The 11,124-nt window shown below is 33.5% G+C and overlaps 2 protein-coding genes across 2 annotated transcripts; both read left to right on the top strand.

The window, feature by feature from the left end:
- On the top strand, positions 1-5,316 carry LOC104897752 (butanoate--CoA ligase AAE1-like). Its single transcript, XM_010684697.4, has 3 exons — positions 1-737; positions 1,188-2,658; positions 4,885-5,316. The coding sequence occupies exons 1-3, from the start codon at positions 540-542 to the stop codon at positions 4,941-4,943; spliced, it is 1,728 nt and encodes a 575-aa protein (XP_010682999.2). The 5' UTR covers positions 1-539; the 3' UTR covers positions 4,944-5,316.
- Positions 5,317-6,552: 1,236 nt separating this feature from the next.
- LOC104898052 (protein STRICTOSIDINE SYNTHASE-LIKE 5-like) lies at positions 6,553-10,545 on the top strand. The gene is made up of 4 exons (XM_048647353.2): positions 6,553-7,388; positions 8,455-8,762; positions 9,442-9,574; positions 10,080-10,545. The coding sequence occupies exons 1-4, from the start codon at positions 6,960-6,962 to the stop codon at positions 10,347-10,349; spliced, it is 1,140 nt and encodes a 379-aa protein (XP_048503310.1). The 5' UTR covers positions 6,553-6,959; the 3' UTR covers positions 10,350-10,545.
- The last annotated feature ends 579 nt before the right edge of the window (positions 10,546-11,124 follow it).

The raw sequence follows: 11,124 nt of genomic DNA, 5'->3' as shown, positions 1-11,124 counted from the left end.
CTGAATATAGAAAGAAAAGCCACTGCCCACTAGTATATAAGGTTGATCTGGCCATGTTCTTGTGAAGTACGCTTCATTGCGTTTTTTACGGGTTAGAATAATTGTTCTGAATCAGTTTATTAGTGTCTTCTATAACAACTTGAGAGTAATTATTTAACATGTTTTTCATTATTTTATTTCAGTAGGAGTATATTTACATATGCTCTATCATAAATTCATAATCAATCTTCTTTCACAAAGTCTTCGTGGGTTTTCTTACCTTCTTCTACCTCTTTCAATTCTTCAAAAACAGTTTCTTGTACGAAAATGTGATTGTTTAGGGTGTATTTTCGTCGTCTTAAGAAAATCAAGTTCAATCAGGTCTGATTAGGTATTGGTAAGTCCAATCAGATCTAATCAGAGTTGATCAAGTCGAATCAAGTGTAACTAGCTATATAAGGTGAAATCAGGATTTATCGTGTTCAATTAAGTTTGATAAGTAAAATTCACATAAGTTAGGTGAATATAGAGTTAGCACCTTTATATGTTTTTGTGACAAAATGGAAGGGCTTATGCAATGTGCGGCCAACTTTGTTCCACTAACTCCTATTAGTTTCTTGGAAAGAGCTGCAAGAGTTTATCCTGACCAAACTTCAATAGTTTATGGGGGAGTCTCTTCTACATGGAAATTAACTCACCAAAGATGTATGAAACTTGCTTCAGCCCTATCTTCTCTTGGGTTATGTTATGGCGATATTGTAAGTGTCTCTGATCTCTTGCTTTTAATTTGTACTTTATCTCTATATATGAATGAATAACTTGAATTTATTCAAGTTAGATGTATGTTGCATTTTATTGGGAGGAAAGATTGTCTTTTTGTTAGGTCTTAACTCTTATGCATATTGGAGGGTAGGGATTCCCTTTACCCTTCCCCCTTACTCAAGTGTCTGGTCCGTTAAGACCCGAGTAGGGTTTCGGGCCACTTCTTCTTAAAAAAAAAATTGGATATATGAAATAATATAAAGTTGAAATGAATATTTCCAATCACATGAAAGTCAACTTTGCATAAAGATCATTCTTTTTTGTAATTTGATGTGATTATATTACAACAGTCAAAATGTTGCAACGTTCAAAAAACAGAGGAATTATATGGTAACACGCACGTTTTACTACATGTTGCCTTAGCTTACATTTTATGTATCTTGTAGGTTGTAGCTCTGGTCCCAAATATACCAGAATTATATGAACTACACTTTGGAGTTGCAATGGCAGGAGGTGTTCTATCTAGTTTAAATCCAAGGTTAGACTCAACCACTTTATCCTCAATTTTGGAGGAATTAAACCCCAAATTTATATTTCTTGATCACCAAAATGTTCAAAAAATCCTTCAAGCTCACCACCTTCTCAATAACAAAATGACCAAAAACCCTTCATTATTAGTCCTTACATCAACATTTTCCTCTTGTGTTAAGGCATTACAAAATAGCCTACATTACAATGAACTCCTTGATTTAGGCCAATTGGATGATTTTGAACCTCATGTAACGCCTAAAAATGAATGTGATCCAATTCTAGTGAACCATACTTCTGGATCAACTGGTCGTCCTAAAGGTGTGGTTTATAGTCATAGAGCAACCTACCTAAACACCTTAGGAGAAATTCTTCGATGCGATTTGAGAGAGCATATCAAAGTTGTGTTTCTATGGACTGCTGACATGTTTCGCGCGAATGGATGGGGATACATATGGGCAATTGCAGCTTTGGGTGGAACCAACATTTTTCTTGATGACATGAATAATTGTAGTAACATACTTCCCTCTATATCTTTGCATAATGTCACACATTTTTCAGGACATCCTAGCATCTTATCAAGTATCATTGAGGAAGATAATAAGAGTAGTATGACTGATACTGATATGATTATTCTTCCACATAAGGTTTATGCACATGTTGCTGGTGTATTACCACCATACAATATACTAACCAAGATTCAAAAATTAGGAATTGAGGTTGTAAATAGGTATGGTATGACTGAGATTTTAGGACCTTCAGTAATTAACAAATTGCTGAATAATAACAAGAATAAGAGTACTACTGTTAATAATCCCAACATCATTGTTGATCATATTATGGAAGAATTTGATGTTAAGGATCCAAATACTATGGAAAGTGTACCTTGTGATGGTAAGACTATAGGGGAAGTTATGTTTAGAGGAAATGCTTTGATGATGGGATACCTTAAGTCTCCAACAGAGACTAAAAGGGTGTTCAACAAAGGGTGGTTTCACACCGGAGACTTGGCCATTAGGCACCAAGATGGTTGCATACAACTCAAAGATCGCGTCGTCGATGTAATCTTATACAAGGGAGAGACTATAAGTAGTTTGGAGATTGAAGCTGTTTTGTTAACACATCCAAAAGTCCTACAAGCTGCGGTGGTTGCCATGCCTATTATTAACCATGTTCCTAGTGATGATGAGGTACCTTGTGCTTTTCTTAAGCTTAAGATTGGATATGAAGCAAGTGAAGCAGAGATAGTACACTTTTGTAGTGAAAGACTACCTATTCAAATGATTCCTAAGGTTGTGATTTTTGGGAATTTGGCTATTAGTTCTACTGGAAAAGTGCAAAAGGTTATTCTAAGGGAAGTAGCCAAAACGTACCTTGAAGATAGAGAAGGTATTTTAAGCAACTAATTGCTTTTTATAAGGTTGTTATTTCCTCCGTTTCTTTTTAATTCAGACTTTGTATTTTAACATTATTCACATACTTCACTTTGATCCTTGCTTGTGATTTATGCGTAAAGTAAAATATAATCATGTGAAATCTTGTTAGATTCATCTCTACATATATTTTAAAAGTTCTATTAGGATATTAATGTTCAAATTTATGTAATTTTTACTTATTTGATCATTATTAGGATATTAATGTTCAAATTTATGCGGCAAACATGAAAATCAAGTTGCATAGATTAAAAAGAAATGGATATAATATTTATCAAATGCTTGTCATTATTTACAAGGTGTGATCTTTAGTTATATTATAAATTATTACAATGATATATATAGATTTTTTTTAAGGATTATTTTGCCAAATAGTACCATTTATACTTTTTTTTTTGTTGTTGTAAATAGCACCTTCTACGCCACTAGCAAATTCATATAGACGACAACATTAAATCAAACAAAAAGTTCATATGCGACATTATTTAAAAAAATTGTTGACAGGTTTTGTATTAGAATTATAGACTAAACTCAAAAATAACATGAATAAACATATTTTACTTTTCATATATGTTAATCAAATGAATTACTTATAAATATACATTAAATATAGATAAGCTAGATCTAAAAGGATATAAAAAGAAAAGACATGAATGTTCAATGTAAAAAAATTGTATAAAAGAATATGTATAATATATCTTTTTTAAGTATTATATCTTTTTTTAAGTATTTAGCCTATAATAACTTTTTTGAGTGTTTTAGGTTATATAATGATTTTTTTATTTAAAATAATAATCGAGCCTGTTAACGAGCTTTTCGAGTCGAGCTTCACCTAGTTCGGCTCGGTTAATTAAGTACTCAAGCTAAATTACCACAAGTCGAGTTTTGACCGAACAAAGCTCGAACTGTTCACGAATGAGCCTAGCTTATTATTAGCCCGTAGTCTTGATTCAATGATTTGCGTAAGAGAAGCTTGAGACCTTGAGATAAGTAAAGTCCCACCACGACACCACCTCCACAGTTGCACAAAAGAGCCAAATTAAAAGTCGTACAAAATTATAGTATATCCAAACAGTACCAACCATTGATGTGAAGATACAAATAACCTCAGCTTTTAAATTAACCTGCTCTACCAATGTAAATTCTGTTTGCAATAATACTGGATCTAAACAAAAACACTTTACATACAATATCAGCTTGACCCAAGTTTTGGCTTTACATACAATATCAGCTTGACCCAAGTTTTGGCTTCACCATCATGGGCCCGAGAAGCCACTTAGCATAATTTTGACCAGCTCTATGATAAAATCAACAGTTGTTATACACTTATGATTAAAACCGATATTATATACTTTCTCTGTTCTATTTTAAATGAAACTGTTTGTTTTTTCACGCAACTCAAAGTGTTTCTTTAATCATGCACATATAATAAAAAAAGTTATAATTTGATAGTATGCATCGAGACGAATCCAACAAGATCCCATTTGACTATGTTATTCTTTATATAATGGCGATAAATTGGAATCATAATTAATCAATGAATAGTATCATTTAACCCAATGTTTCATTTAAAACAGAATGGAGAAAGTATTAGTTATAATAGTTTGTCTTGTAAGAGACCGCCTACTTTTAAATTAAAATTAGGCAAAGCTAAGCCCAATACTAAAGCCCAATAGTGACTAGGTTAATTTATTTCGGTCACTAGTTTAATCCATTTAGTTACTAGGTCTACTTTTATATTAAAATTAGACCGTCTCTTTTAATAATTTGTGTAGTTATAAACATTCTCTCTTACTTTCTTTGTCAATATTAGAATTCAAATTTTATACTCCCCAAAATCCATCATATATTATCTCAAGATCTTGCAACAGACCTAAACGTGGATCCAAAATTCATTATGGCAAAAAAATGAAACGAATCAAAAATCGATTTAGGGCGAAGACAGAATTAAACAATTTCATTTTTTTTTTTTTTTTACTTCAAAATTACTCCATCCCTACCCTCATACCTTACAATATATATACAAACTGTGGAGTATATGGAAAGAACACAATTCCGTTCTTTGAGAATAATATGCTTAATTTAAATTGTATCTACTATAAAGCCTGACATTTGTATTTGGAATGGAATGCTCAAACTATGATGGATTTTTCCTTTACTATCTCTCACTTCCTTCTTGCAGGTCGCTTATCTCCCTTACAGGCAGCTGACAACCTCGCCCCTCTGGTTGCTTCAAGCTAAATTTCGATGTTTCGGTTATTGACTCCTCAGTCGCTGCTAGTGTGGCCGTTCGCAACTCAGCTGGCCTTTTTATGGCCGCACAAGTTAATCATTTTGGTCAAACCTTGGCTCTTGTTGCTGAAACTTTGGGGTTTAGAAATCGACTTTTTCTTGCTATTCATCAGCATATTCAAGATCTATATGTTGAAGGAGATAATCAAGTGTTATAAGAGCTCTGCAAGGGCACTACGCTTACCCTTGGACCATCCAACCCGTTATCATATTGTTGACAGTTGTTTCGTTAGTTAAGATTTTACACCAACAAGCATATTTTTCGGGAATCCAATTGAATAGCGAATCTTCAATCAAGAAATGGTCACTATATTTCGACTGATTTTTCGTTACATAAATTTATTCTTCTTGATTCGTTAGGGTTCTTTCTTGAGATAAGGGTGTCCTAACTTTTTTCATATACCAAAAAATAATTTGTCTTTATTTCTCAATCAATGTGATTCATAATAATGCATGCTTCATTGTAATCTTTAACGCTCCCAATGATGGGATATTAAAGGGTATTTTGAATATTTCGGAAGGTTATATTTAGTAAAGGCAGGGTGCATTTAATAAATATGTTTTTTTATCTATATGAGTCACGAAAACAGTACAAGGTATGAAGGGTGCATTTAATAAATATGTTTTTTTTATCTATATGAGCCACGAAAGCAGTACAAGGTATGAAGGTAAGAAAGGGGTGATTCGAACTTGTGATCTATCATTCACAGCACTTCAATTTTAACCACTAGATCAAGCTATCCTTGATTAATAACTATGTTAACATCATTACTTCAAAAAAAATTAAATTCTAATTAGCGCCATTTTCCTTCTCAATCAAACAAAAAATTGTTTTGTCGAGAAGTAAAATTTTTAGGATCAAGATTTAGAATTTAGGACTGAGGATTGAGCTTCTCCAAATCCCACTTATCTTTATCTTTGCCAAATGGCTGTTTATGTTTCTTGGCAAATGGCAAGTAACGAGGCCCATCATGTGGTGATGAATGTGATGAGAATAAAAGGAAGTCTCATATAAGTGATGTCACAGTACCTTTCTCGTGAAGGCGTTGAGAACGAGGGCGAGAAATTTGAATATATATGAGTTAAAAGTTAGGAAAGATACTTTTTTTTATGAAAAAGTCAAATTTCCGGTCTTTGACTTGGTAGATATTCGCGAGTGTACCACAAAGTGACAGTGAGAAAGTTAGAAGAAAATGAATGTAATAGAAGCAATTGAATATCACGCACTATACAAAGAGTAGTTAATTAAGCAAGTCAAAGGTCGAAAATTTGACTTTTTCACCAAAAATACTTAAATTTAAATTGATATATCCCACAAAAAAAAATTAATAAGGCATATCTCCGCAAAATACACTATTACTTTTATATATCCTTGCAAACAACTCTATATATTCCGTCATCCCATAAGCACAGGTGGATGGGGCGTGGACACAGATAATTGGAAGGGATAGAAACAGTCAAGGGAAGGCGACAATAAAATAGGCAATGGTTCGAGAAAGTATATACAAATAGGAAGGAGAAAAAGTTATCATTCTCCACGGACTAAGGTAAGGCTGTAAAATAACATCGCAGGTTGAAATACTTACAAACTCAGCTCAAACCCTTAACTTCTTAAATAATCCAAACCAGTAAATATCTAATGTCAAATGACTTGTAAATGACAAAAAGTTCCAGGTTATGATGTGTGATGATGTTACAATTAAGAAGGTAGATAGACAACACGTAAAAAGTCCCCATGGAGTAGCCACCGGCCTCATATATTAACGTACCTTCGTGTTTTTATCCATATGAACCATAAAGACAATACAAAGTACAAAAATGGAGAGAAGATCCGAACATATGAGCTATCATTGACAGCACCTCAATTTTAACCACTAGACCAAGACATTATTGATTAACAGATCTTCGTCTCCTCATATTAACAAATCTTCGTTTCGTCATATTACCAGAGACTCACCAAAAGACATGGACGAAGCGGCGTTCCAGGAATCAGTTCGTGTAACTGACAGGAAAAATACAGTACTATGGTCCTATAGCTTCCTATTTTTAGCTATTACCCCAGTACTCCTAGCAGTGCTGTTATACCAACTAGACCCACTCGAGCCAGCTCAGTTACCCCTACACGAGTTAACTGAGCCACAAAAGGTGGCGCGTCGAGTCAACAGCAAGTTGCTTGAAGGAGCAGAGTTTATAGGGGTTGGGAAGTTGGTGGGTGCAGAGGATTTTGCTTATGATCCAGAATCACAACTTATATATACTTCTTGTGCTGATGGTTGGATAAAACGAGTTATGGTGAATAACTCGGTTGTAGAGGACTGGGTCTATGTTGGTGGCCGACCTCTTGGACTCGCTCTTGGGTTAAATAACGAGCTTATTGTTGCGGATCCTTTCAAGGTAATTCATAGACATAGATGGATTAAGTAAATAAATAATTAGTTGTTTGTAAAGTGTTATCCCTCTGTCCTAGATCATTGCACCACTTCTTTTTTTTTTTTTTTGAAGGAAATTGCACCACTTCTGTTATAGTATAAAATTAATTTAAATGACTAAAATACTCTTATAATGGATCTTACTAAATTCCCATCAAATCACAATACAAAGCTTCTCTATCTATCTCTTATTGCTTATCGGATTTACGGTGTTTTTTTTATATTAAAAAAAAAGTTTAGGTTCAATAAATTCAGATCTTGTCTTAAGGTTTTGTTTGGAGAAGTATTTCAGGTGACTTAAATAATAAGGTGCTAGAATTTTAAGTCACCTTATATGATTAGTAGTGTTTGGTGGAGGAACTTAAATAAAATTTAAGTCCAAAACTTGACTGAAATTGAGTTGGAGCAAAATATAGAGTCTGAAATCAGGTGCTGAATTTTTTTTTTTTTTTATTTCTTTTTATCTTTTTAAGCTTAAAAAGATATTTTTCTTTTATCTTTTTAAGCCTAAGAAGATATTTCAGCTACATTCATAAATAATTTTACCAAACAAGTTATGCAATCAGCTAGCTTATCAGTTTCAGCACCTTAACAGTTTCAGCTGCTACCTAATCAGTTTCAGCCACCTTATCAGTTTCAGCTCCATCTCAGTCAGTATTGTCAAACATAGTCTGAAATGGAGCTGAAACTGATAAGGTTGCTAAAACTGATTAGGTAGCAGCTGAAACTATTAAGGGTCAATTAGATCTAATGCAATACTTAGAAATAAGTTCTATTAAGAGTCAATTAGATTTAATAAGTTCAGTTCAGATGAGTTCAAGTTTTTCGGGTGAAGAGATCGAAGTAGATAACCCATCCTTAGGGGGACTTTTCGGAAATTCCCCAGGCAACTTTACTCTATTTTGCAGGACCCAAACTAGCTGGGATAGACCTCCAAGGAGTAGACATGAAGCAACTCCCCAAATGTACTTCCATTGTTAACTTCTTTGATATAGAAACACTAATGATTTTCTGTTATTTGGGTGTGGTAGGGACTGTTAAATGTGAGTGCAAATGGCAAGGTTGAGGTACTAACAGATGAGGTAGAAGGCAGAAAACTAAAATTTGCAGATGGAATTGATGTTGCCAAAGATGGAATGATATATTTTTCAGAAGCTTCCTATAAATATAGTCTACTAGACTTTATTTTTGACATTTTTGAAGGCAAACCTCATGGTAGTTTGATGAGCTTTGATCCCATCACTAGAGAAACCAAAATCTTGGTCCGGGACCTTTACTTTCCTAATGGAGTTCAAATGTCTGCTGATCAAAAGTCTGTCATATTCTGTGAGACACCCATGTAAGCTTTTTTTACCACATTTCTACTAAATTTTATGGTGATAAGTTTCATACATGATAAATATTCACGTTGATGGTATAATTTAAAGGAAAAATTGACAATATTAGTCTGAACTTTGGGCGATAATTTTTAAAAGGTTTGAATTATTGATTAACCTGTGTAAGTCCTAACTTTAGGAGGTCTTAACTTTTAACCGGCCTCGGTGACTTAAAATTGACGATTTTTTTTAAAATCTCACATAATTCCTACTTCCCTCCCTCAGTTAACCCTTCTGGTGTGACCCAAGTTTTACAAGTTATGACCTATTAAGCCAGTTTCAGGTCACTAAAGCCCGCTAAAAGTTAATACCCCTAAAGTTGGGACCTACACACGTTAATCAATAGTTCAAACCTTTTAAAAATTATCACCCAAAATTGAGACCTTTATCGTCAATTTTTCCTAATTTAAATGCGCAATTTGACAGTTTAGTCCATACAGGGTTAACACTAAGGTTACCATTTAGACTCTCTAGATTAATTAGTGCCTGTTTTCAAATTCATAACCTGTTTTTACACATCTAAACTTAGCTAATAAAATCTTCAGATGTTGTGAAGAAGAGTAGCATTGAAATTGAACTTGTTCGGGTGTTCTCTGTTTTTATAGCTTAGTTGCTTATATAGGTTGGCATTGATTAATACAGGAGAAGATGTAAGAGATACATTCGAGAAGGGGAAATGCAAGGATCATTGGAAAGTTTTGTTGATAATTTGCCCAGTATACCTGATAATATTAGATATGATGAAGAAGGCTACTATTGGATTGGAACTTCCACGGTATTTGATCTTTTATCGATCTATTTAGAGTTTTAGTACAATTGATTAAAGTTGTGTCAGTATAGTAGAAATGGTAAACCAAGCACATTTTGCGCTTTTAAGAGTCTACACATAACACATTAACTTTTACCTCCAAATAATACCAAACATGAGTACATGACCCTACAACTACATATACCGTATCAATAATAATGGATAGGAGTTAGCTCAAGTGGGTAGACGCTCCCCCTTGGCCCCTGAGGTTATTAGCATGTCATGCATGCTTTATCAGCCAACCTGTTGGTGTTTCCTAAATATTCACACAAATGTCCCAAATATGAGGTTGATAAGAGTCGAACTTTCAATCATGAGGTTGGGAGGTGGGAGCTCCAACCATTGAACTCCTACATGATTCTTCTTTTTACTTTTTTGTTGATAAGTTGTTGATACATATAGTATAGACTATTGTGTTCAAATTATTTTATTTTCGCATAATAAATCTAATAATTGTCTGATAAACTGGCAGTCATTGAAGCCATATTGGGATATAGCGTTGAAGTATCCTTCCATTAGAAAAGGGTTAGCAATTATAACGCGATATGTTGGCCGACCACACATGGAGAAAAATGGAGGAGTATTTGGAGTTGATTTGGAAGGAAGGCTGGTGGCTCACTATTATGATCCAAAATTATCATTGGTCACGGGTGCAAATAAAATTGGGAACTACTTGTATGTTGGTTCACTTTATTATCCTCATATCATACGTCTTGATCTTGCTCTACATGATGCAAAATAGGTAGAGGGTTCAAGCTACCTATGTGATCTTGTTACCTTAAATACCATAATATGGGAGTTGGAAATTATGTAACATCGGAAGTAGGCATGTTTTTTCCAGCTTATTTTCAGTTAGTTCAGTTTCAATCAGTTTAGTTCAGTTCAGTTCCAACTATCATTTTTATTATTTATAATTTAATTCATTTCAGTTCAGTTCAGTTCAGTTCAATTTAGTTCAATTCAGTTGCATTCGTTCAGTTAATTTCAATTCAGTTGTTTTACTTCGAATAGAACAAGCTCGTACAACGTTATTATCGTGTGGTTCAGAAAATCAAAAAAAGAAAAAAGAACTTACATTTTATTTACCAGGAATGATAAAACACTAATTAATAATGGGCAAGCTGTCCACTATTAGGAACAATCTTGTAATTTCAACATATTAAAATGTTAAATAAATTATAGAAATGAACAAGGGTCACAAGATGATCGATTCTTCTAGGCGTGGATCACTTTCTCAAAAGTAATATTCTGATCCTATTCGTAAAGCACGGGTTTCACGGAATTCACCTTCGAGATACAAAGAAGAAAACAATAGTGGTCACGCTTACTATGAACACTATTAATTGAGAATGAATTTGTGAGATTTGTAAAGATGATGAGCTTCTTAGATTTAATCTTTAGAGTCTATATGCAAGAGAGAGAAGTAGTTTTTCTCAACCCCTTTCATCATATATATATATATATATATATATATATTATATATATATATATATATATAACAATGCTATATTGTTTCA

This window comes from Beta vulgaris, chromosome 6 (assembly GCF_026745355.1).
Source record: "Beta vulgaris subsp. vulgaris cultivar EL10 chromosome 6, EL10.2, whole genome shotgun sequence".
In the NCBI taxonomy this organism is placed as follows: domain Eukaryota; kingdom Viridiplantae; phylum Streptophyta; class Magnoliopsida; order Caryophyllales; family Amaranthaceae; genus Beta; species Beta vulgaris.
This window is presented reverse-complemented; position numbering and strand designations above follow the sequence as displayed.

What these genes read in the sequence shown, in the direction of transcription:
- LOC104897752 (XM_010684697.4), top strand. Translation starts at nt 540, where the DNA reads ATGGAAGGGCTTATGCAATGTGCGGCCAACTTTGTTCCACTAACTCCT. An exon ending in GGTTATGTTATGGCGATATT is followed by an intron (nt 738 to 1,187) that starts GTAAGTGTCTCT and finishes TGTATCTTGTAG; the next exon opens with GTTGTAGCTCTGGTCCCAAA. An exon ending in GTACCTTGAAGATAGAGAAG is followed by an intron (nt 2,659 to 4,884) that starts GTATTTTAAGCA and finishes TCCTTCTTGCAG; the next exon opens with GTCGCTTATCTCCCTTACAG.
- LOC104898052 (XM_048647353.2), top strand. Translation starts at nt 6,960, where the DNA reads ATGGACGAAGCGGCGTTCCAGGAATCAGTTCGTGTAACTGACAGGAAA. An exon ending in ATATTCTGTGAGACACCCAT is followed by an intron (nt 8,763 to 9,441) that starts GTAAGCTTTTTT and finishes TGATTAATACAG; the next exon opens with GAGAAGATGTAAGAGATACA. An exon ending in ATTGGATTGGAACTTCCACG is followed by an intron (nt 9,575 to 10,079) that starts GTATTTGATCTT and finishes ATAAACTGGCAG; the next exon opens with TCATTGAAGCCATATTGGGA.